The sequence below is a fragment of the Ochotona princeps genome, chromosome 25 (genome assembly GCF_030435755.1).
Source record: "Ochotona princeps isolate mOchPri1 chromosome 25, mOchPri1.hap1, whole genome shotgun sequence".
Classification (NCBI taxonomy): Eukaryota; Metazoa; Chordata; class Mammalia; order Lagomorpha; family Ochotonidae; genus Ochotona; species Ochotona princeps.
Window position 1 is genome coordinate 24844931 of NC_080856.1, and position 25670 is coordinate 24870600.

Sequence of the window (25670 nt, forward strand, 5' to 3'; positions counted from 1 at the left end):
AAAAGCCATCTTCTCTCCTCTGCATTGCTTTTGGACCTTGGTCAAAACTCTGCTGGGCATATTTACATGGATCTATTTCTGAGTCCCCTGCTCTGTTCCATTAATCTATGTGTCCATGTTTCTGCCAAGCCACATTGTCCTTATTGCTAGGAGGCTACTTCCAAAAGTTTGTGGAAAAGAAAAGTAAAAGAAAAGATTATTTTGGTGTACAAAGCTTCTTGAAAATGCATGCATACCAGGAGTCTTCCAAACGTTGATAGAAAGTGCATATTAGGGAAAACTTTTTTAAAATCCCATTTTTTTTCTTAAAATGCTCACTTTTAAAATATGCATGTATAGGGCCTGCCGCGATAGTGTAGCAGTTAAGGTCCTCGCCTTGAACGCGCCAGGATTCCATATGGGTGTCGATTCTAATCCTGGCAGCCCCGCTTCCCATCCAGCTCCCTGCCTGTGGCCTGGGAAAGCAGTGGAGGACAGCCCAAGACTTCAGGGTCCTGCACTCACGTGGGAGACCCAGAGGAGACTCCTGGCTTTGGATTGGCTCAGCTCCAGCCGTTGCGGTCACTTGGGGAGTGAACCATCGGACGGAAGATCTTCCTCCCTGTCTCTTCCTCTCTGTATATCCTCCTTTCCAATAAATAAATAAATAAATAAATAAATAAATCTATGGCCCGACACCGTGGCCTAGCAGCTAAAGTCCTCGCCTTGAACACGCCAGGATCCCATATGACCACCGGTTCTAGTTCCCACAGCTCCACTTCCCGTCCAGCTCCCTGCCTGTGGCCTGGGAAAGCAGTTGAGGACGGCCCAAAGCTTTGGGACCCTGCACCTGTGTGGGAGACCTGGAGGAGGTTCCTGGCTCCTGGTTTCAGATCGGCATATATATATATATATGTATTTGTTACAAGGCAAAGGGACAAAGATTTTCTTCCATCCACTGGTTCACTTCCCTGAACACCTGCTCTAAGCGTGGCTGGGCCTGCAGGAGCCAATCCTAGGAGCTCAACCCCCTCCACTTCCCATCCTAATCCCGGCAACTCCAACTTCCCATCCAGCTGCCTGCTTGTGGCCTGGAAAAGCAGTCGAGGACGGCCCAAAGCCTTGGGACCGCACCCATGTGGGAGACCTGGAGGAGGTTCCTGGCTCCTGGCTTTGGATTGGCGCAGCACCAGCCATTGCGGTCACTTAGGGAGTGAATCATTGAACGGAAGATCTTCCTCTCTGTCTCTCCTCCTTTCTGTATATCTGACTTTGCAATAAAAATAAATAAATAATGAATAAATAAATTATTTTTCAAAGGTTTATTTATTTGAAAGTCAAATTTACAGAAAGAGACAGAAATAGATGTCATTCATCTACTGGTTCACTCCTAGATGGCCACACAGCCACAACTGGATCAGACTGAATCCAAGAGCTTCACCTACATTTCCCAAGTGGGTGACAGAGGCCCCAGCGTCTGGACCATCCTCCATTGCGTCCCCAGCTGCTTAACAGGAAGCTACACTGGAAGTGGAGCAGCCAGAACACGAACTAACTCCCATATGAGCTGCCTGTGTCAGAAGTGGTGGCCTTTCCTGCCATGCCGCAGAACCAGCCCCTTGTGTTGTCCAGCTTGCTCAAACAGCGTGATCCACATGCAACGGCAGAAAGGAGAAAGCACCCAGTGGTCCTGAAGAGTGAGACAAAGGCAGAATGTGCTACACAAGCAATGGGGTCCTGTTCAGCTTTGAAAAGGAGAGATGCGCCATCATGTGCTGCCACGGGCGGGCCCTGGGACTGACACGCTGAGCCACAGATAGACAACACTGCAAGACCCAACTTACACATGTTCCCCAAGAGAGCTCCAAAGCTGCACTGCAGTGCTTGGAGCCCAGCGTGCCCAGGGCAGGTAGGCCTGACTCTCACTGGGGTGGTCGGACTCTCTGATGGCCCCCCGTCTGGCTCTGGGGGAGAGGGGGAGGAATCTGAGCTGTTTGGGCTCCCCGGTAGGTTAGGTAGGTGCTGAAGCCCCTCTGCTGTGCCAGTTCTGTGTCTGTCTGGCAGGATTCCCAGGAAGGAGAGCCAGGTTATTTGGACTGGAAGGTGCCTACAACCTTCCAGGGCACACAAGTGAGGCTCCCCCTGGAGACCTGCGGTGGCCTCAGGAGGTTGTGCCTGCCTGTGGCCTGTGGCGGTGATGGGGGCTGAGACTTGAAGTGCAGAAAAGCAGGGGTGTTGTTCTTAGCACCAGGAGCTAAAGCTGGAACAGAGCCAACTCCCCAGGGTGGGGTGGGGTCAGGGAGTGACACAGTGCAGGAAAAGTCTGTGACCATGCAGAATGCCCCAACCGTGAACCTGTGTGTGTGTGTGTGTGTGTGCTCGCGCGCTTGCAAGCCTGTGTGTGCCTCGCCCACGTGCAGGCATTCACGCTGAATGTTCCACGGCTGTGAATCACGGGCCTGCAGACGCGCGGACAGACCTAGGATGTGTCTGTGTACAGGTTGAAAACCACGCTGGGCCTGGCGAGGGACCCTGAGCTGGCGATCACGCCCACCGGTGGATGGGGGCGACGCTGCCCGCTCCGATCCCTAAGTCATTATTAAGCTCTTCGCTCTTTGCAGACGCTCCCTGCGCCTCCCCCGCTCCGGGCTTGAGCGGCGCAGGCGCCGGGCCGAGCCGGGCGCAGAGCGGGGAGCCGGCGGCCGCGCTCCGGGCCGGGGTCCCGGGGGAGCAGGTGAGCGACCCGCGCCGCGTGGTCCCCACGGCCCGTGGCGAAGACGCCGCCGGGCCGCGCTGCGCCGGCGCCCCCGCCTTCCCTGCCTGGCAGTACGCGCCTGGCCTCTGTTGGCATCCTCCTCCTCCTCCCTCTGGCTGGCATCCTCCTCCCTGCCTGGCATCCTCCTCCCCTCTGTGCCTGGCATCTCCCCCTTTCTCTCCTGTCTGGCATTCCCTGCTATCCCCCATGCCTGGCATCCTCCTCCCTCTGCCTGGCATCTCCCCTTCTGTCCCCCCTGCCTAGCATCCTCCTCCCTCTGCCTGGCATCTCCCCCTTGCATCTCCCTGCCTGGCATCTCCCTTCTCATCCTCTGCATGGCACCTTCCTCTTACCTTCCCTTCATCTCTGCCTGGCATCTCTCCTTCTGCCTCCCTGGCATCTTTCTCTGTTCCTCCTTTCCTGGCATTTCCCCCACTCCTGACTTTGTCTCCCTACCTGGCACCTCCCTGAACCCCACCCCAGCCTGGTGCCTCTTTCTGTCAGCCCTTTTTTGCACCTTTCCCCTGCCTCGGAAATTCCCAGTCACCCCTTCCCTGACACCTCCCTCTCCTTGTCCCGGCCTGGCATCTTCCCCTACCTGGTACCCTGTCTGCCTCACACCGCACCTGCATCTCCCTGCTTCCCTTGTCTGACACCCTCCTGCCTGGCACCTTCTCCTCCACCCTGTCTGGCACCACCCTCCTCGTGTTGCCTGTCGCGTCCCCCCTACCCATCACTTTTCCAACCTGCTTCTGCCTGACACCTCCCCTCCTCCCCCTGCTTCTCACCTCCTCTCTATCCCCCTACCTCTCTCTCCTCTCCCCTCTATCCCCCTGCCTCTCCCCCCTCCTCCCCCTGCCTCTCCCCTCCCCTCTGTGTCCCTGCTTCTCACCTCTTCTCCTCCCCCATGTCTCTTACCTCCCCTCCTCTCCCTCTCACTTCCCCTCCTCTCCCTGCCTCTCATCTCCTCTCCTCCCTCTGCCTCTCACCTCCCTCCTTGCCCCGCCATTGATGGCCCCTACTTCCCCCTGCCTGGCCCCTCTCTTCCCTGATGCTTTTTCTGGGTCCTGCCCCCCCACCCACACCAGCCCACCCCTTGCCTTCCTCTTCTTCTCCTCTCTGCAGCTTCCCACCCCTCCTATTCCCTTTCCTGCTCACCTTTCTCAGGGTTGATACTTGGCAAGGCCCCTCCCCTCCTCTCCCGCTTGTCACCCACCAGGCTACGGTGAGCCTGCACCACTCTCAAGCCCCATCCCTTCCCTCCCTCACATCCTACACCCTGCTCATCCCTGCCTTACTCCCTACACCCCATGGCTCCCTCACACCCTATACCCTGCCCCATCCCTTCCTCACACCCTACAGCCCACCATCTGTCATGGGACTTCAGCTTACATGTGGAGTCTTACTCTAGCCAAGGCCATCCTGTTTCCAACCTGGGAAGAAAGTGTGATGGGGACAGGTTCTGGGGCAGAACTAGGAAGCTGCACTCCCAGGGGGTGTCCAGTCCTTGGTAGACCAGATGGGCTCCCTGCCAGCACCCCAGGGATTCCCAAGGAAGCCCAGGGTTCCAGAATGTGCCCATCACCATTGTGGCCAGACATCCTGAAGAGCCCCCACTGCCGCTCACTTGCCTCACCCCCATGGTCTCATCCTGCTTGGAGACTGACACATGGCTGTCCTCTCTGCCCTGTGGGATCCACAAACTGGTGTCTGGCTGTGTCCATGCCCTGCCCTGGACCTCACTCAGGATCTGGCCCACCTCCCACCACCCTCTCCTTTCAGATCCTCCTCAGAATGACCCTTGGTGCTGCAGGTGCTGTGGGCTCTGGGCCCGGGCACCACGGGGGTACTGGATGACTCCCCAGTTGCAGGAGCCTGCCACCTATGACTCCAGGCCTTCAGCACCCTCACCCACCCACTGCAGTACAGGTAGGTGCTTCCTGCCCCTCCAGCCATCGAGAGGGCCAGCTCTGGGCCCTGCCCACACCATGTGACCCTTGCTGGATCCCTTGCCCTTGCATTGTGGCTTCCTCCACCTCTGACACCTGTCGTGTGTGCCCCTGCCTCCCACCCTGGGAGGACCTCTGTGTCGCCTTCTTTCCCTGAGTCTCTAGGCTTTGCTCTCAGAGCCGCTCTGAGCCAGGGACAAACTAGTCCAAAGACACACTTTTAGGTCATAGGAAAATAATCTGACTGGTTCTTCTGCCCCACCCATGGACACAACCATCTTTCCCCGCATCGGTGCATGGCAGACCTATACATATACCCGTGTACATGCAACATGCATGTGTACTCATACATGCATTGTGCACGTGTACATACAACATGCATGTGCACTCAAGCATGCCTTGTGTTCTCACATATGCATACTCATGCATACTAGCTGGAAGGAACCGTTGGATCCCTTAGCATGACATGTGCTCAGCAATCTGCACCCTGTCGAGTTTGTTCGTGATGGGAAGGGCAGGTGGCCTATGGTGTGGTCTCTGTGGAAGCCAGCCCTGCTCTGCTCGGGGACCTTAAACTCATGCTGCTTTTGGCCATGCGCTTTAGGTAGACCCTCCTGGGCCTCCCTGTGGGAGGGGGAGAGGAGGACCACCTGGCTAGTCCTGGGTCAGGTGTCTGTGCCTTTGGGACCCACAGTGGCGCAGGAGGGAAACACCACTTGCCCAAGAGCCCCCAGCCCCAGCCCATCCCAGCAGAGGAAGGGCCTTGGAGCTGGCTGTGATGCTGAGGTCCAGCCTGAGCTCTGTGTGCTCAGCCCCTCTGGGTCCCTCTGACTGGCCTTATCACAGGCTGGGTGCTATCGAGTCTCCAGAAGTGAAGGATCAAGTCCTGACCCCTCAGAGCCCACAGCAGAGGGGAGAGAGAACTTATGATGATGGGGCAGGAAGTGGTGCAGGTGGAGCAGCCCTGGGGCCCTGAGCAAGGTGGCAACAGGGAAGCCTTGGAAAGGTGCCTTCTAATGAAATGGTTTCTCTGGCCTGGGGCTGGGGAGCAAAAGGGGTGCCATGAGGATCTTTCTCAGCTTCTCCTTCCTCAGAAGAGGGCAGAGAAACACCCTCCTGATGTTTCTCTCAGGTCAGGTGCAGTCCTACTCTGCTCCTGCAGGTCCAGAACAGAAAGGCACAAGGGGCTGCTGCTGACCTGGAGGAGGCTTGGCTCCTTCTGCTGGGCACCATGGGAACATGTAGCGCAGGGGGTAGTGTAGGGGGTGGCACAGGGTGGGTCCAGCCCCTGGCCCAGAGCTTCCCCTGCAGGGAGGTCAGCACCCTGGCAATGGTTCCCACCTCCTGCAAGCCCCAGCTTAGGTTGAGTGGAGTGGAGTAGAGTGGAGGCCATCCCCCAGTTTGTGCTGCTTGGTTGCTAAGGGCAGATTCCTAAAGCAAAGTGGGTGCACCAGCAGATTCCCCCCAATCTTCCTGCACCCAAGCACCCCCCACTTTGATGATCTGAGTACTGCCAGTCTGAGGGTGGAGGCCAGCCTGAGTGGAGGGGAGAGGGGGCTGAGGGGAAGTGTACCAAGTGGTGTGCTGGCAAGCGGTAGCCTGCTAGGGGTGTCCTCAGTCACCCTCCTGTGGTAGCTGGGCAAAGTGGCTTGTTGTAGACCTCAGTCCAAGGAGCTCATCTCACTACGAGGACAGACCGTGGGGAGGGGAAGAGGCGAAAGACCTGAGAGGGTGGGAGACAAGACGGTGAGTACACGGGCAGCACCCCACCCTGACCATGAGGCAATGCCGGGGAGCCATGAGCCCAGCCCCCAAGTGAGGAGGCAGCGAAGGGAGAGGCACTGGGAGTGGGAGGAGGGACGGAAAAGGTCAGGTGTTTGGTTTTGGAGTCATATTAACATAAAATCAAGCTTGATTCAACATGTGCTTCCGGACTGTGGGCGGCCAGCGCAGTCATCCTCAAACCCCTGGCACTGACCAGAGCATGGACAGGCAAGGGAGCTAGGGCGTGCGACAGCTTGCAGGCTGTCTTGAGGTGTGGTTGCAAGTAAGGGCTGTTGCTAGTGAGTGTTAAGTGGTGGAGTTAATGAGCTGGAGGTGTCACAGGGAGGAGGCAAAGCCTGCTGGGACCAGGATGAATGAAGGCTCTGAGCTTGGCTGGATTCTGACCACCTGGAAGGACTGCAGCAGAGGGACCAGCCCATGGCCACTGCCTGCTCTGATGAGAGCACAGCAGAGGGTCATCTTGTGGGGATCCAGGCTGTGCTTTACGGAGGGGGATGTGCAGACCCTTGGCGACTCACAAGAGACCAGACGGGAGAATTGAGCACTTCAGCTGGGCCCCCCGAGAATGGGGTAACACGTCCTGTTGATTGGCTTCCCAGGCTGGGAGACCAGTTGCCTTGTGAACAAAACTTGCTTCCAGGGAATCTGAGAGTGTGCTTCATGAGTGTGGACCCCACACGTGCCTTTCCTGGAACTGACACACTTGGACCATCTCCCATGCGAAATGTTCCAGACTGAAGAACATTCTAGGGCCTGAGCCTGAAGCGAGGAGCAGGGCTCTGTGAAAGGAGGCAAGGGGAGGGGAGAGAAGATGGGGACGCTGTATTTAGACTCCACCTCTTTCCAAAAAGCGTGTGAGGTAGCTTGCAGAAAAACCAGATAGTGAGAAAACTGAGACAGGAAGAAAACTGGACAGGGGGCATGAGTGTAGCCAGAAATGGTGTTGGTGTGGCAGACACAAGCCTGAGCCCCCATTAGCAGCAGGGTATGTGGGCGATCGTAAACCACGCTGTCCATGACCCAGACAGCAAACCTCTGGCTCACAGCACTGGGATGTCTGCTCCTGGGCACCCTGTGAGGTCTTGTGTATGATGGTATTGGGTGACAAAGCTGAGCAGTGTCCCTCAGCACTACCACAAGTTTCCCAGGGCTGAGGCAACACCCAGCGCAGGGCTGGCTGGCTATATAAATAAACACCGCTGATCTTGCTTCAGCCAAAGACGAAAGTGAGAGCAACTGGAGGAATGCACGCCTGCCTCGGCCTCTTCAGACACTGCGTGTTCATGTTTTTAAAAAAGATTTATTTAATTTATTTGAAAGGCAGTGTTACAGAGAGATGGTGGAAAGGCAGAGAGAGATAGAGTTTTCTTTTCTTTTTTTTTTTTTGAAAGAGAGTTTTCCATCCAATGTTTCACTCTTCAAATGGCCACAGCAGCCGGGACTAGGCCAGGCTGAAGCCAAGAGCCAGGAGCTTCTGAGTGTCCCTCATAGGTGCAGGGGCCTGAGGACTTGGGCCAACTTCTGCTGCATTGGCGGGGAGCTGCATGGGGACTGGAGCACCATGATGGAATGCTGGTGCCACAGGCAGAGGCTTCACGCACTCTGCCCCAACAGGGGCCCCTGAGTGTTCCTCTCAATAATCATGTTTTTAGCAAACATGAGACATCCTGAGAATGTGTTAAGGTCAGGGATTAGGGACAGAGTCACATTCTCTAGGTTGGGTCATTTCTTTATAGAGAATTTTAAAACTCTTAACACATGAGTTTAGCATAAAGAGGGAGCATGAAGCTCCTGGGCCTGTAGCTGAGTGATAGACACAGAGGTCAAGGTCATGTCATCTGCAGCCCAGCCCTACAAGTGGAGGGTAGGTCCTGGCCCCTCAGCTGCATTCTCTTACCTGGGGCACAGGTCCCCAGCCCAATGGGAGGAGCTGGCCTCAGGGAAGCAGGCTAATGGGCAAAAGATAAGAACAGCTAGTGGCACCAGCTAGTTGCAAAGGACACTGGTGAGTTTTGCAAACTATTGTAAGAGTCCCATGTGGTTTAGCTAATGTATCCTCCCTAGCGCACTGTGAGGGGTACAGGCTATTGTCATCACTGTTACCTGTAAGGTGAGGATGCTGAGGCACCAAGATGTGAAGTAACTCTCCAGGTGAGGGCAGGGGTCTGAGGTGGGGTTCCCACCCCATGGGGCCCTCAGAGCTGTGCATGGCCTGACCAAGGTGACCCTTGCAAGGATGAAACAGCCACCAGGTTTTGCCCCAGCCCTTCCTCTTCCATGGCCAGTACCGGGCCTCAAGCTGAAAGACACAAAGCCCCTATCACGCTTGGCCATGTTGCACCTGGCCCCTGGGATGCATGTGAGTTCACAGCCCTTGAAACAGGGAGTGGCGAGAGGGTGTGGTGGCTGGGGGAGCTCTCTCCACTCAGAAAAGGGACGGCTCCTTCTCATCCCTGTCTGCTTCCAGTTGCCAGCTTTCTAGTTTTGTTTTGTTTTGGTTTTTTTTTTTTTTTTTTTTTTTAAATGTTTTTTTTTTTTTTAGATTTATTTTATTTTTATTACAAAGTCAGATATACTGAGAGGAGGAGAGACAGAGAGGAAGTGGAGCTGCCGGGATTAGAACCAGCGGCCATATGGGATCAAGGCAAGGACCTTAGCCACTAGGCCACGCTGCCAAGCCCTTGTTTTGGTTTTTTTAAGAGAAATTTGTCTTTCATGTGGAATTCTCCAGTTGTCCATGTGGGTACAGTGTGGGACAATCCTAGCATCTGTCTAGCCCAGCTTGAAACACCTGGAGCCTCCCTGATCACATCACCCACCATCTGTCATCTCCTCTGACCTTTGGTCCAGAATCAAAGCAGAACTCCTCACCCAGATCTCAGCGGTCCCAGGCTGGAAAGCGTGGCCTTAGCACGTGTGTCATGTTAGGTGGCCTCTTGTCAGCAGGGATATAATTGGCAAAAACGTGAGGACCCTCCCTCCCCACCTCACCCCCAAATGGATCAAGGTTTCCTACATGGAGTGGCATTGCCCATCAGTCATCAGGGAAGCTCTGCCAGTGGGAAGGGCCAGGGCTGACTGTCACACAGTGCCCCATCACAGGAGGAGCGGTCACATGGTGGCCAGAGAACACAGACCTTAGGATCAGAAAGCCAGAGCTGAGCTCTGCTTTGACCACATGTCTACAGTCCAGCTTGGAGTCACTGCTAGGAAGTTTAGAAGCTTCCTGTCATTGAAAATGAGCGTGCTAGGATCTGACCTGTGACTTCCAAATTATCCATGGGACCAAAAGAAACGCATATTGAACTCATTTGTAGGTTTGGGAGTGTTTGACAAAGTCTCCCAGAGTCTTCAGGGGAGGATGGGCGAGCATGGCTAGCACTGATTAACAGTAACTGACTCTTGGCAAGACGGGCCATGGCAGCACAGCTCTGACTGGCATTGCTCTCTGACTCCTGTGATGTGAATATTCTCAGAAGGACTGGTGTGAAGCTGCTGACCTGACCCTCCCCCACCATCCCCACCCGCACACACATACACACACCGCAGTAGCTAGAAGCTGCTGTGGCTGAGTGGGACTGAGGAGGGTTGGTTTGCTAAGTATTGGAGACTAAGCTAAAGGGTATGGATGAATGAGGAGAGGCACTCTGTCCACCTGTCTGTTTTCTTTTTCTTCTTTATTCTTAAAGATTTATTGAATTTTAATGGCAAGACAGAATTCAAGAGAGAAGGGGAGACAGAGAGAATGATCTTCTGTCTGCTGGTTCACTCTCCAAATGGCCACAATGGCCAGAACTGAGCTGATCCGAAACCAGGAGCCAGGAGCTTCCACCAGGTCTCCCACATGAGTGCAAGCTCCTAAGGCCTTGGGTCATCCTCTACTGTTTTCCTAGGCCACAAGCAGGGAGCTGGATGGAAGTGCTTTAACTGGGACACAAACTAGCACCCATATGGGTTCCTGGTACTTGTAAGCATAGAGGATTAGGCAATTGAGCCATTCTGTCATCCTCTCCCCTATCCCCACTGCTTTTTTTTTTTTTTTTTAAGGTTTATTTGTATTTTGGAAGACACACGCACACACATGGATCTTCCATCTGTTGATTTACTACACAGGCCTGGGTCAGGTCTGGGCCAGGAAAAGCCAGGAACCAGGAACTCTATCCTAATCTCCCATATGGGTCCCAGAGGTCCAAGCACTTGGGCTGTCTTAGATTGCCTTCCCAGGCTCATGAGCAGACAGCTGGATTGGAGTTGGACAGTTAGAACTCAAGCAGCACTTTTTGCCACAAAGCCAGCACCCTGCTTTCCTTTTTCAAAATATTCAACAAAAACTTGGAGGAAGAGTGATCCTCATCCTCACTGGATATATGAATGAGGCACAGCTAAAAGAGGTGGCCAATGCAGTAGAACAGAGAATGAAACTCAGGGGGGTCTCAGTCAGCTAGGATGGTAGGATGATTCTTACGGGGTGAATATTAGCAGTGATAAAATATAAAGTGTCTGTTCTTGAGTGTGAAAAGGTAACTTTGCAAGGACAGGAAACATGTTTTGGTACAGTCAGAACAGAAAGAAGTTGGGGTTTCCTTGAAAGCATAATATCCATTCAAAGCAGGGTGAGTGGTTATCAAAAAGTGATATGGAGGGCAGTGTGGTGGCATAGCACGTAAAGCCACCATCTGCAGCACCAGCATTCCATGTGGGTATGAGTTTGAGTCCTGGTTGCTTCACTTCCAATCCAGCTCCCTGCTTATGACCTGAGAAAGCAGTGGAGGATAGTCCAAGTCCTTGGGGCACTGTATCTGCATGGAAGACCCGGAAGAAGCTCCTGGCTCCTGGCTTCACCTTGCCCAGCCCCAGCACTGGGGAGTGAGCCAACAGATTGAAGATTCTCTCTCTCTCTCTCTTTCTCTCTCTCTCTCTCTCTCTTTTTCTGTAACTCTGCCTTTTAAATAAATAAAACGCATCTTTAAAACAGCAAGCATATAAGGAATGGTAGCAGTGACTTTATTCCGTACCCTGTGAGATCATAACTGATGCAGATGGCATCTCTGGGCAGTTTTGCTCTTCACTGCAGCCTGGCAAGAGAGGCACACGTTCCAGTGCTCACCTGCCAGAGCTCTCATCCTCCTGTCAGTGGGTCACGACTCCAGCTTGCTCTGTAGCCCCAGCAGGTTCTGCCACAAGGGCCCTGTGGTGCTGAGGCTTTGCAGCGGCTGCAGACAGATAGGATGCTCTGAGGGGAGCGGACAGGATGCTGGATGGGTCACACAGAGACCACAGTAGGGACAGTGAAGGGCTGTATTGGGGTGTATATGCTCCAGACACCATCACTGGATTCAGCATCCGTAATCCATTAGCAACTGGCTCTGGGGATAAAGACTTTAGCATGCAGCTCTTTAAGGGACACCCAAGCCATTTTTCATAATGAGCATTTCCCGTGAACTTCTTGAAGATGCTTGTGTAAAAGCTGAGAGGATAATGTTAACAACAGCATGGAGACAACGGCAGAACCATGGAGCTGGCTTGACAGATGTGAAGATATGATGAGCGACTGAGAAAGTGTGGAAGAGGATCAGCTTTTTTATTCCTACAGGCAGGACCAAGGGAGCAAAGACAGTGGTGTGGCTATGTCTGGGAGCTGGTGAGGGGGCCACATGGGCAGCAGAGGTGGACTTGCAGGGACAATTGGATGTCCTGCCTCTCTCAGACCCTGTCCTACCTTCTTCCCCAGCTGCCTCTCTGACTGGAAATTACAGTGATAGCCCCAACCCATATTTAAAACCATCAGTGCCCCACTACACGAGATAAGCCTATCAATGAAGATGCATCCTGCCCACCTCCTCCCTCTGTGCCTACAGTACTAAAGCTGAAAAGACCCTATTCTGGGGTTCAGGCACAGGACCATCACAACATGTGGCCTGCCACAGAAAGACTTCCCCTAGATAAGTGGGCTGAGAGCCTGGGGTAGAACAGAACCCAGAAGAACTGGAGTTAGGAGTAGGACAGGTAGATGTAACTATCAAAGCCGAGGCCTGCAACAGACTGAATTACCAGAGGGCAACAGCCCAGGCAAGAGCCAGGTCTAGGAGCAAGGCCTCTCTGCCTACTCTCCCCTGCCCATTGGCCACCCTTGTGATGCAGGTGCTGGTTTTTGTTCCAAGGTCTGTGGACAGCCCCGGTGCCACACCAAAAAGGACCAAGCCGTGTCTCCTACCACCTACCCACCTGCGGTAAATTTCCCAGAGGCTTCCTGGCTGCCTCAGAAGCTGTTGAGCCCATGTGGGAAGCACTGACAAGCTGACCCACGGACTGTGCTGGGTGAGGTCACAGGAGATATGCTGAGCATGACTCTGAGAGCAATCCTTGGTGATGGACAAGCCTTAGAGGGCCCACCCCTCAACCGCACTTCTTCAAGAAAGCTGGGATCCGTCTGGCATATGTGCAGCCTGTGGCTTGCTCACATCACTCTTCTAGCTTAAGGAGGGCCGAGTTGGATGTTCCCAGTTCCAAGGGTGGCTGGAGGGTTGTGCCAGGGCAGCCCTGATCTGTGTCTGGGTGGCTACAAGGTTCCAAAGGACAGGAAGTGGAGAGGCTCATGTGCAACAGGGAAGGGCACTGGGGGCAATCTGTGTGCAAGCCTCCCCAGCAGTTCCAGGGAGGTGAATACAAAGCCATGCATAAGGTCATGGAAGCTGCAGCACCAGAGACTTGCTCCAAATGTGTCTAGCATGTGGTCTGTGATTTAAGGATAGCCTTCACACCTGAACCAAAGGTACCTCCACAGAACATTGGAATTTCTTTCAGCACACTTGGCTGGCAACTTTCTAGAATTTGGATTCCAATGTGTGAAACTATCTGTATGAGATAATGGGAGGGGTGTGTTTTGAAAAGTAATGAGGGTAGCAGCCTAAAGGTACAAGGTTCCTAATTTCCACCCTTTAAGACAGGCAGATGTTGGGGGAGCCTGGAGGGTACCCAGCGTTTCTGGTTCTGCCTGTTATCTCTCTAACAGGTAGGCACTCTACAAGGAGATGAACCTGGGAACCTTGAGGTCAGGAGCCCCAGTTTGCAGTCCCTACCCCACCCCAATCATAGCACAGTGACTCTGGCCTCCTAGGGGCTCATTCTGCTGTGGAGTGGGAATCCTGCTGTAAAGGAGCAGACAGGTTCATGTGTGTGAATGATCGTCAGTGTGCTTGGGTGAAGTCATTGCTCAGACTGTAGCCTCCGCCCACTGTAGAAGCCTTTCCTGCCTCAGAGTGGCTCTCTTCACCTGGACCTTTGGTCTGTCGGATTCCCTGCAATAGACCACATACTTAGGGGTTTTCAGTGCATTGCATAGATCAAAGGACTTGCCTTTTTAGAGCTTATATTTTGATGGGAGAAAAGAGAGTCTACATGCTAACATAGTAAGTAAGAAGATTATACAGGATGATGGAAGGGGTTCAGTGCCATTGGAGGGAAAATCAAGCAAAATACAAGCATTAAGGGATGTGGAGGGAAGGGGTATTGCTGTTGTTAACAGAACGGACAGATTGCACTTGGTTGAGGATGGTACACTTGGGCAAGACTTTCAGGAGTGAGGAGTTAACAACGCAACTGATGGAGGAAGAGCATCCCAGGCAGAGGGAGACTAGCAAGTAGCTGAAGGTTCTAGAGAAACACAGGGAGGTGAGAGCCTGGGACAGGGAGAAGAGGGAGGGGAGCAGGGGAAGGGAAGGGACTGGAGTAGGGTGGGGATCAGAGCCCAGGGGGGCTTCACCCAGGAGAAAATTGAGAGCCTTGGGAGGGTTCCAAACACAGGCATGACATAATCAGATTCTGTCTTTTATATATAATTTTTTATTCTTTTTAAAATTTTTTTATTCTTATTTTCCATCTTACAGTTTTATGGGTATAGCGCTTCTCCCCCTTCCCCTCCCTTTCCTCCCTCCCCATTACTCCCTGTGTTTTGTGATAATACAGTCCTTCAGCTGTAGTCTTGACTCCAACATTCTGCTCCTTACCTGGGTCATGACATTGTAGGTATAAGCAATAGTAGGGAGTCTAGTATTTTGTTGTTTGAGCATATTAGATTTTGTTTTAATGAGTCACTTTGAGGGGCCCAAGTTGTAGAACAGCAGCCACTTGTGACACGAGCATCCCCTGTTGGAGGGCCAGTTTGAGTCCTAGATGCTTGGCTTCCAGTCCAGCTCCATAACTGGTGAACCTGGGAGGGGAGTGGAAGATGGCTCAAGGGCTGGGGGCCTTGTCACCCTCCTGGCTTTATGCCTGGGCCAACTTCGGGCCAGATCGCTCTGTGTGTGTGTGTGTGTGTGTGTGTGTGTGTGTGTGTGTGAGAGAGAGAGAGAGAGAGAGAGAGAGAGAGAGAGAGAGAGAGAGATTCTGCCTTCAAAATAAATAAATAATAAAAGGGGTTGCTCTGGTTCCCATGTTGAGAACAGACTCCTGCAGGGAAGGCTGGAAGCAGCTGATGGGCAACTGTGGTTTGGACCCAGGCTGGCAGCAGTGGAGGTGAGAGAAATGATCAGATTCTGAATCAGAGTCAACAAGATCTACCTTCAGATTGCAGGTGGATGTGAGGGGAGGCCAGGAGGCCAGAATGAACCCAAGGTTGCAGCCTGAACAGCTAGGAGGAAGGAGAAGGCTGTGTACCTAGAGATGGAGGTGGAAGAGCAGGAGTTCCATGTTAAGTTTGAGCTATCAAAGATCTAGGTGGCAAAGCTGAACTGACAATTAGATATGTGAGCCTGAGGACTAGGGCTGCAAGAAACCTTTGGGAGTTGTCGACATGAGACTGAACAGTGAATGAGGTATTCAAGAAGTGACCGTGAAGTGAGGAGGACCAAGGACTGGGACTCCCTAAGGGTCCCAGCACTGAGAGAAAAGGAGTGACCGAGAGAAGGCAACATAGGAGGCCAAAGGAAGGCCAAGAGCGACATATCCTGCGAGCCAAGCAAAGGAAGGGCTTCAGAGAGAGAGCTCAACTGTGTCAAATGCCAGTACTTGGTTAAGCAAGATGAGGCCTGAAGACTAATGGTAGAATTCAGCCATGGGGAGATCCCTGTGACCCTGCCAGGGTGGTTTCAATGGGATTTGTGCCCAATCAGAACATAATTCAAGGAGAAGAGAAGCCAGAAAATGCGGATGCTGCTGCTAAACTTTTTGGCTACTGAGCAATCGTCCCGAGGGGGAGGTGGGGCTGAGACTGTAGTGTCAATGAGGAAGAAAAGTGCTTGTGAGTGCTGAGGGAAGAATGTGGTGGAGAGGGGATGGGTGCTGATACGAGGCTGTAGGGAGAGAACTGGCAGTGGCCTTGAGCAAGAGTGGGGGCTGGCATGCGGCAGTGTGGCCAGCTTTCTGTGGGAACTTCTTGTGTCGGAATGGGGTGCCCAGTGGCTGGTAGGTGGGAGGGTGTGGTGGGAGTCTCTGGATGTTCTTCATAAGTTCCCATGTTCCCAGTAAAGTGGGAAGCAAGAATATCAGCTGGGGGCGGGGCATGGAAGGAAAAGATGTGAGAAGTTCCTGAGGGAGTGGTAATGGGTGCGGATTTGGGAAGGGTGGAGCTGCCTCAGCACCAGGCCAGGCAAAGCTCCTACATCAGCAATGAGACCATGCATCACAGCATGTGTTTCTCGGGCTACATTCAGGTGCACAACTGCAAGGGAGGAGTAGCTGTAACTTAAAACAACAACAACAACAAAAAAAAACGAAGTCATTTGGGGCCATCATTGTGGTATAGTGGGTAAAAGTTCCTGCCTGTAGTGCCTGCATCCCATACTGGCACTGGTTCAAGTCCCACAGCATCACTTCTGAGCCAGCTCCCTGCTAATGTTCCTGGGAAAGCAACAGAACATGGCCTATGTCTTTGGGCCTTGCACCCATGTGGAAGACCCGGAAGAAGCTCCTGGTTCCTGGTTTTGGACTGGCCCAACTCCTGCAAATGTGGCCATCTGGGGAGTAAATCAACAGATGGAAGAAATCTCTCTCTCTCTCTCTCTCTCTCTCTCTCTCTCTCTCTCTCTTTCCCTCTGTGTAACTCTGCCTTTTAAAATAAATAGGTAAAATAAATAAGGGCCCAATACAGTGGCCTAGCGGCTAAAGTCCTTGCCTTGAATGTGCTGGGATCCCATGCAGGTGCGGGTTCTAATCCCAGCAGCCCTGCTTCCCATTCAGCTCCCTACTTGTGGCTTGGGAAAGCAGCCGAGGATGGCCCAAAGCCTTGGGAGCCTGCACCTGCATGGGAGCCCTGGAGAAAGTTCCTGGCTCCTGGCTTTCGATCGGTGCAGCACCGGCCATTGCAATCACTTGCAGAGTGAATCTTCTGACAGAAGATTTTCCTCTCTGTCTCTCCTCCTTTCTGTATATCTGACTTTGCAATAAAATAAATAAATAAGTAAATATGTAAAACTAATTATTTGAGAGGCCGAGCACTCATCTGCTGGTTCACTTCCCCAGGCGCTCCCAACATCCAGGAATGGAGCAGGAAGAAACTGGGAGCCCAGAGCTGAATCTGGATCTCCCACAAGGGTGCCGGGAGCCAAATGGCATGAGCCACCATTGCTTCTCCCAGGGTCTTCATCAGCAGGAAGTTTGAGTCAGGAACCAGATCTGGGAAGCAAGCCTAGCCAGGCACAGATATTTTAACCACTGAGTTAAACATGTGCCCATGGTTTTAACTCCTAAGAGAAAGTCAAGAATATACGCAAGGGAGATTGTTTCTGTGATTTAAAAAATACATATATGTGTAAGAGAGGCAGAAGTGGCTGCCATGAGGGGCGCAGGTTAGAGCAATGGACCAGTGGCTGCAGAGGCATCAGAGAGAGCTGGAAAGAAGGCCCAGTGTACAGGGCTGAGGACACAAGGTGGTGGGCTTCGGCTGCCGCAGCTGTGTAAGGAAAAGACCCGAGAGCCTGCGTGGTCACTAGACACGGAGTAGCTGGGGGACTTGGGAGGACTGTCCCTCAAGATCGATCAACAAGAAGTAGGGCACGAGTCATGCTCAAGAGAGCCACACAAGCTGGGAGGCAGAATCCTCTGGAATTGAAGGCTCTGTATATGGGGTCGAGACGCAAAGTGCAGAGCAGCAGCAAGGAGCAATCAGAGGCTTTGCCCTTTCCGAGGCCAGTGGCAGGGGGTCCAGGTCACAGCCACTGCCCAGAGGACTTCAGGGAAAGTGGGATGCCCTGTGCTGTTGCCACTGGGAGATGGCAAAAGGGGTGCAGTCAGGCATGTTGGGAACTGTATTTGTGACAAACCACACAGGACAGGAGTTTCAGGGATCAGTGAGAGGGAAGTAGAAGAAGGGGTACATAGGTCTTATTGGGGCTCATAAAACTGGGGTTGGCTGATGGCCAAGGGTCGGGGATGAGTTGAGGTGAAGGCCAATGGGGCTTGGAAGAGAGTGGTCTTGGCCCTGTGGCTGCAGAGAGGAAAGTGCTGGGGCTGACCCGTGAGCGCATTCACCCTTCCTCTCCCACAAGAGTGGAAGCCATCCGGGAAGCCAGGCCCCACAGCGTTCTATTTATACATTCCACTGCCCAGCACCAGTGGGCTTTATTTCCCCTAAAAAGATTTTAAGGGAACGTAGATGCATTTTCCCTATTCAGTTGTCTTCACTCAGTTGGTGTCCCAGACCTCAGAATGTGGTGGTTGGTGGAAATTCTTTGAGCACTCGTCCCGTTCCAGCAGCTTCCTGAGGTGGAGCTGGGGGTGGGGAGACAGGGCAGGATATCAGGCCACCAGGAGGAAGGTTGTCCTGACACTGGTCATGAGGGGGTGGCCAACTGCGTAGGAGAGAACTGGACGTGCCAGGATGAGGCTCCAAGAAAAAGCAGCTGCAGGGTGCAGCCTGGGCAGCTGGAGAAAGCGCAGCCGAAGGCCTTCCCGGCCCAGACAGTGCAGACGGTCCAAGCCCAGGCTGGAAGGCCTGGTGATTGGGGTAGTGCTCTGTCTTCCCAGCATGCTCTTAGTCCACAGATGAGGACCGACATCCTTCCCGGGGAGGAAGTGGTATTCCCAGGACCACATCAACAAACACAAGCAGACCCCTAGGCCACAGGAAGTCGCAAGGCTGCTTCCTGAATCTGGGGCCCCAGCTGTAGCAGCCAACACAGTAAAGACTCACCGGCACCCATGAGTAGATCAGGGACACGAGCAGGCCACATGGACATGTCCTGGATGACTCCCCCTGGAGCCTCCAGCATTTGGGATGCTGACTAGGCAGAGCAGTGGCAGGGAATTCAGCTGGGGTTGGAGGGTGTTGGAGGAGCAGTGGGCTTCCCCAGGCTTGACTGCCCATCAACCAGGAGCCTCGTGGAACCTGAGAGGGCTCCAAACTCCCAGGAAAAGAGGAAAAGGCAAGCTGCCATGTGAAGTCGCGAAACTTCTGGGTGTCACCTGGGCATGCATCCCCCTTGCTTATGTCCTGGGACTCAGCCACATCTGGTGCTGATCCGCAAGGCAGTGGACTTGAGTGAGGATTGACTGTGTGGACTGTGTGGAATGACTGTCCGTGGGCCCCGGGGAGTCACTGGGTAAGGTCCTGCCATGCAGAAGTCAGAGAACCATGCCCAGAGGGGCCAAGAGAGCATCTCTCAAGATCTCCATGGAAACACTGCCCCCCACATACATGCACACACTAGCCTGGTCCCTTCAAATAATGAGGACTAGGCTGTGTGGCTTGTCTTTGTGTAGTGTCAAGAGCTATTGGGCGTGACCCACTACAAGAGATCCCCTCATTAACAGTGGATGAGAGAAAGCTGTCTGTAAAGACGAGCATGCCTTTTCCCTGTGCCCATGGGATGCTCGGAGCCTCAGCAGCCGGCTCGCGCTCTGCCAGCGGCCAGCACTTTCAGCTCCCCGATGTTTGCTCTTCATGTGTGTGTGTGGGGGGGGGAGGGGTGGCAGGGAGCATCCTGTTAGACTGAGGAAACCCACACAGGCAGAGAGAGAGGAAGGAGGATTTGTTCATTCAGCTAACCTTTACCGTGCACCTGCCTACCACGCAGATCCCTGGGGAGCCCCAGGTAAGGCCCTTCTCTCCTGGCAGGACGTGACAGTGTGTCAAGGCCAGGGCTCCATCGTGAGGGCGTGTGACAAAGAGCAGCATCCAGCCAGGGTCGGGGGCTGAGAGGAGGAGGGAGGAAGCTACTGGGGGTGGCCCTGAGGACTTCCCGGAGAAGGGGGGCTTCCTGCCAGCAGTGGCAGCAGCACCTCCTGGGGTGGCGGGTATGTGGCTCTGTGTCTGAGCCACTTGTTTGCTGGGGTTCCTCTCTCTGCCTTGTGGTCTTCTTGGTTTCAGAGAAGGACCCTTGGAATCCTCTGGTCTAAACCACTCCCTTTACTCTTGAAGAAGCTGGGGGGGGGCAGTCTGAGGGCAGTGGAAGGGTGGGGGGAGAGGGAAAGAGGATTGGAGAAAGTGACTAGGCCAAGGTCACTCAACTATTTTGATGTCCTATATTTTTAATTTGTTGCTGTTTTCTATGAAACTTTTCTCGCATGTGTGTGCCCTTGCAAAACTAATACAGAAAGGCAGAGTCACACAGACACAGCTTCCCAAAACGGCAGTGGAGGGTGTCCCCGGCACAGAAACATTCTAGCACCATCTGTGGGGCATATAGTTGCTCTGGCCTGGGTAAAGTACTGGGGGAGCCAGCAGGAGGAGGCCTGTGCCTCACAATCTCCCCTAGGCATGTTTTCCAAACGCGCCCCTCTCCATCTGCTGGGGAAGGGTGACTGCAGGCTCCCTTCTTTCTACTTCTGGGGTTGCTCTTGGTCCCAAGATCTAACCAGAGTTCCCTGGAGCGATGGAGCTTCAGGCTCAGAGCCCCTTAAGGGTCTCCAACCATGCCCCCACCCCGGGGTTTAGCAACCAGAAGAGAAAGTGGGGAGGCGTGATTTCTGGTTGGGCCAAAGCACAGTTTCCCTGCCTGAGCCCTCCCAGAGGACTCACTTCACACGCGCCCCAGTCTGCCGGAGGTAATTCTATTCCTAGGGAATACTTAGGGCACGAAATGTAGGAGAAAGCCTCCTTTCCCGGGCCATCTTTTTCTCCCTCCAGCCTGGTTTCCTTTGTTCCTCCCTTCGCTTCTTCCCTCACTCGTCGCCAGCTCCCTTCTTCCAGCCTTTCTCCCCCGCGCCCCCTCCTCCTCCAGCTCCCCCTGAGCTGTGTGTCCTCGTGGTCGCACGTCCGCAGAAAGCTGGGTGTCCGGAACTCAGGGGCTCGGGCCCAGGCCTCGGTGGCCATGTTCCCGCAGGGAAGGAGTTAAGTCTCTTCCCCGCATCCCTCCGCCTCCCCCAGCCGCCGCCGCTGCCGCCGCCGCCGTGGAGTCCTGCAGCTGGGCCCCGGGCTGACCTTCACCGGGAGGGAGGCCGCAGCGCGCATGCCCATGCCGGAGCCCCGGTGCGGGCCCGGCCGGCGGCCCCCACCCCCCGCGCGGCTGCCGCTGCCCCACTGGCCGCTCGGCCCGGCGCGGTGGGGGGCGAGGCGGCCGAGCCCGTCCCGCAGGCCGCCGCGCATCGCTCCCTGCGCGGGGAGCGGCGCTTTGCCATTTGGTGCTGCTGGTGCTTCTGCGAGGGAAGGAGAGATGGGGGGACGGCAGGGGGGACTCCGGCTCCGGGCCGCCGCGCGGCCGCCCGGGCCCCAGTCCCACGCACGGCCTGCCCAGAGTGCAGGGAGGATTCCTGGGCCACCCCGGGGCTGCCGTCCCACCCGGGAGGCGGCGGCGTGGCACTGCCGAGCTTGCGGGGCTGAGCTGTGGGGAATCCTGGCCTTTATGAGGAGGGAGCCACGCACGGGTGCTGCCCCTGCTTTATGATCCGAGTTCCTTCCGCTCCCCCACCCCACCCCTGATGTCTGCACTACTACGGTTGCCCCTGTAAAAGGCAAACGCAGCTGCTGGGAGCACCCTGGGGCCCCAGCCTACTGTTTGGGATAGGGAGGTGGTCCGGTGCCTATGTGTGCAGATTTCTGTGGTTCCTTGCCCCTCAAGACTGGCGTTGCTGTGCTTGACTGCCTTTGCTTCTGTTTGTGCCTGCACATGGGGGTCTCCCAGAAGGATGGCTGAGGAAGGGAGTTATATGTGGGCCTGAATGGTAACTATTCTCTTGTGATAGGGATGCATTCAATGATACCTGAGTGAATGTTCAGCCCACTCCACCGCCCCTCACAAAGCCTGGTAATTCCCACCCTCCCTCCTGCCCATCCCTGAGACTGCCCAGGTGTCCACCAGGCTGGGTTACTGTCATCTCCTCTGCTGTCTCCTTTACCCAAAAGGTTTCTCTAGAAACTTCCTACAAAACCTAGAGATGTTCACCCTGCAGGGTCTCTGGTTTCCCACGTCTCTCTAGAATCAGCCTCAGCCAGTGGGGTACCAGTGATGACTCACACCTTCAGCTCAATGGCCCATGTTGCTTTGCCAGGCATCCTTGGGCATTTGGTATTATCAAGTGCCTGTGCCCAGATGTTGGGCGGGAGGGCGGGGAACAACACAGTGAGACTTGCAGGCCAGCCTGTGGCTTCCAGGTCCCAAATCCAACACACGCAAACCATGGGGCACATCAGGTGGAAGCCAGCCCAGTGCCAATGCATGGCACAGGACAGGACAGATGTCAGCGGGCATTCTGAGAAGAGCCAAGATCCATCCACACAGGTGATGCCAGTGAAGGTGTCCTTAGAGGAAAGCCCCAAATCCAGCTTTAAGGGATGGGCACAGATAGGCAGACGGGAGGCAAAGGATCTTCTAGGCAAAATAGCAGGAATAGGAACTTAGAAATGGAGATGAGTGGAGGTTAGAGGTTAGCTGACTGCTGGGAGCAAATCTCCATAGGTTAGCAGCAGCTCCCTTCACAGCCTCTGACTGACCACTCACCAGCCCTCTATGTATAGGTGGGGGGTGGTGGGCAGTGGTCTGGGGTGAAGGCATGGGAGAGGTCTAGGTCTCCTGCCACACCAGGGCCCCCAGGAGGGACCGTCTGAACCAGACACACTCTCTGCCTTTCAGACAGAGCACGGCTGTGGGCACTCATGGCCAGCATGTCCTCCAGGCCTGGAGGGTGAGCAGGATACGGGTAGCCGGGCCTCTGGGCAGCAGAGCCCCTCGGCCTGGGGCCCACCTCTGAGGGCATCCAACAGGAACCAGGCTCCGGCCCCCCAGCGCAATTCTAGATCTTCCAGGGCCCAGCTTCCAGTGAGCCAGCATTCCACCAAACTCCCTCAGCCACTGCCCCGCCCTCACCTGGGTTGACCTTGCAGCCCCACAGGCCCATTAACTTGACCCTTGGTTGTCCCAAAACCCATGGGCTCCTCCTCCCGAAGGAGGAGCTGGGGCGGGGCCTGGGATCTCAGCAGTCGCCCCTCCTCTTTCCTGCCTCTCCTCCATCCGAGGAACTGCCAGCTCCCTCCACGCTGCCCCTGATGGGGCCGCCCTCACTGCACTGCTTCGGGATGCCGAGACTGGCCCGACTCCTCTGGCTCCTCACCGCACCCACCCCGCAGACCCTCCCCAGCCCTACTTGCCTCAGGCTCCCCAGCCGCCCATCCTAACATCCCCAACCTCATCCGGCCCCGCATTCTGGCGAGCGCGTTCCATGTCTCCCGTCTCGGAAACCCTGGCACTCTTGCCCTCACTTTCCTCACACAGAGGCAAACAAAGACTTTCAGACCCAGAAATAGCCTCCCAGCTAGCTGAGCGGCCTCAAGCCACGTCCCGGCCCCACGCACGCGCGCAGGCCCGGCGGCTCCGGCCGAGCGAGGCCCGCAGGCGAGGCTGTGGGGCCGTGCGCGCACATAAACATCCGCCGCCGCCACCGCGCCGCACCGGGCCTCCGGGGCGCGGACGCCCGGCGGCCAGACAAGGGCACACACATCTCCTGCTCGCAGGGAACGCCGCCTGCCCGGGCACACCCACCGCGGCCGGCCCGCGGCGGGAGCGAGGCCTCCTCAGGGCCAGGGCGCACGGTCCCCCTCCAGCCCACACACCCCCCCCCCCGGATTCCTTCCAGCGAATGTTTCCCTACTTGGCCTGCCAGGTCTCTGGGGAAAGGGCCTCAGAAATGCAGCCGGAGCCTCTCGGGGCGGGTGGCGGGGAGGCGGGCGGGGGGGGGGGGTGCGGGTGGAAGAAAGTTGGAACGGACTGTTCCCTGCCTGGCCCTGCTGCCCAATTCCCTAACCCAGAAACTATGTGTGGCGAAAGCCCCCCACCCCCACCCCAGCTCCTGCCCTGGGTGGTGGGTGGCCGGCCAGCCCCCAGCCTCACCCCACCCCCGCCACCTCAGCCGGCGTCCCCTTGCGCGCGGCCCTCGGGGCGGCTCCGGGCTTGCCGCGCCGCTACCCAGCGCCCAGCAGCCGGGCTCGTCGCGCAGCTCGCCGCTTATCTGCGCTGTTTGGACAGCGCCGGTTGCAAAGGCAGGCGTCCCCGTCTCCCCGCCGAGTCAACAGGCAGACCCCGGGCCGCCGGACTATTTCTGTCTTATCAGTGCAGGAATGCGGCAGCCGCGGCAGCCGCGGCGGCGACGGCGGCGGCGGCGGGCGGGCGGCGGCGGCGTGGGCCGTGGGCCGTCAGGGCAGCCCTGAAGGGGCCCCCTCCCCACTCCGCTCGAGTAGAAGTGTGAGAGAGCCCAGCAGGACTCAGAGGGGAGAGTTGGAGGAAAAAAAAGGCAGAAAAGGGAAAGAAAGAGGAAGAGAGAGAGAGAGTGAGAGAAGCCGCTGAGCCCACCCCGATGGCCGCGGACGAAGTTGCCGGAGGGGCGCGCAAAGCCACGAAAAGCAAACTTTTTGAGTTTCTGGTCCATGGGGTGGTGAGTGGGGGAAAGTTAGCGGGGGAGGGTGAGCGAGCTGGCTCGGGCTGAATGGAGGGATGATCGGGAGGGGCCGGGAGGGTGCTCCCGCGCTCCCACCTCTCTGGTGGGGGCGCCACGGCCACAGTCCGGCCCCGGGACCCTGCCGGCGCCCTGGCATCTGAACACGTCGTCAGGCGGCGGGGCTGGGGATGGGCGCGCGCGGGCGGCGGGGAAGGGAGGCGTTGGCAAGGGCTCTTGTCAGGGGCGGGGTGGAACTTGGGGACCGTACCCGCCCCCCGCCCTGGGTGTGGGGGTCCCCTGTGGGGCCTACACGCTATCTTCTTTTCCCGGTGGGCCCAGGTGTTACCCCTTCCCGCGCGGGGGTGGGGGTGGGGGACGGGGCATGGCAGAGTCCCCAGGCTGGGTGGTGTGTTCATCCGTTGGGACAGTGTCACTCTGTCTCTCCTGAGCAGGGAGCAGGTGACCCTGGGAGACAGTCTGAGCGCGAAAGCTCACCAGCGGAGCGGCCTCTGCCTCCAGGCTGGAGGGCACTGCCAGCAGGGTTTGGGAGAGCCCCCCTGTAGGGCCAGACCCCAGGTGCAGGAAGGGAGGGAGTCGGCCTTGACAGCTAGGCAGCAGAACTGGTGTCCTGAACATCTCCAAGGTGTAAAGGGCCAGAGTCAGGGAGCTGAGGCCTAGAGACCAGAGGGACCGGGGACACCCAAGGCACGTGGGAAGCCTGGGAGAATCTCCTTGTGACCCTAGGGGATGGAGGCTGCAGCTGGGCTCTGGCAGGAGGCCAGGTGGGCAGTGGCTGAAGGAAGGGTTTGGAGACCTGCTAGAGGGGACAGTACAGGGTTGCCACAGCCAGGCTGGGTTGTGGACCCACCCCCCCACACACACACACAGAGGAAGGCACCTTGGTGGGCAGAGAGGCGGGAGGGCCTAAAATTTGGTCCTGTAGTGGTGATTGGGGGCGTGGCGGAGGGGCTGCTGGCAGCTGCCCCCTGTGGCCCTCCCTCTCAGGGCCTGCCTCCCAGCAGACCAGGCAGTAACCCTGGCCTTGATAAAGGGGAAAGTAGCTGATAAAGAAATGGGGATTCCTGGGGCAGCCTGTCCTCCAGACCTGGGTGTCTCTGGGGGCTGTGTGTCTACCAGTCCTAACCTGGCTGTGAGGGGGAGGCCCTTTGCAAAGGCCCATCTTGTAGGGCTCCACACAGGGTTTTTCATTTTATGTAGCCAACTTAGAGCTTCCTTCAGTTCTGAGGTGGCTGGGAGCCCCACTGCTCCTCACCACCAGTGTCCCAAGGCCACCAGCTCCATTCTGGGCTGCCACCCTGGAAACATGAGTGACAGGGTCAGGTGGGGTGGGGGAGGCAGACACGTGGCCAGGCAGACACTCGCAGGAGAGATGGGCAGAC

The 25670-nt window shown here is 55.9% G+C and overlaps 1 protein-coding gene across 2 annotated transcripts in view; it reads left to right on the plus strand.

Annotated features, from left to right (window-relative positions):
* Nucleotides 1-2616: 2616 nt before the first annotated feature.
* The window catches only part of SMARCD3 (SWI/SNF related, matrix associated, actin dependent regulator of chromatin, subfamily d, member 3), a 30994-nt gene continuing 7940 nt past the window's right edge, over nucleotides 2617-25670 (plus strand). The window contains exons 1-2 of one of the 2 annotated variants that reach the window (XM_058681249.1): nucleotides 2617-2713; nucleotides 4517-4663. In XM_058681249.1, the coding sequence (XP_058537232.1) occupies nucleotides 4619-4663 (45 nt within the window). In that variant the 5' untranslated portion in view covers nucleotides 2617-2713; nucleotides 4517-4618. Of the gene's footprint in view, nucleotides 2714-4516; nucleotides 4664-23772; nucleotides 24268-25670 lie in introns of those variants that run through there. The other variant, XM_004594403.2, reaches the window with a different exon arrangement.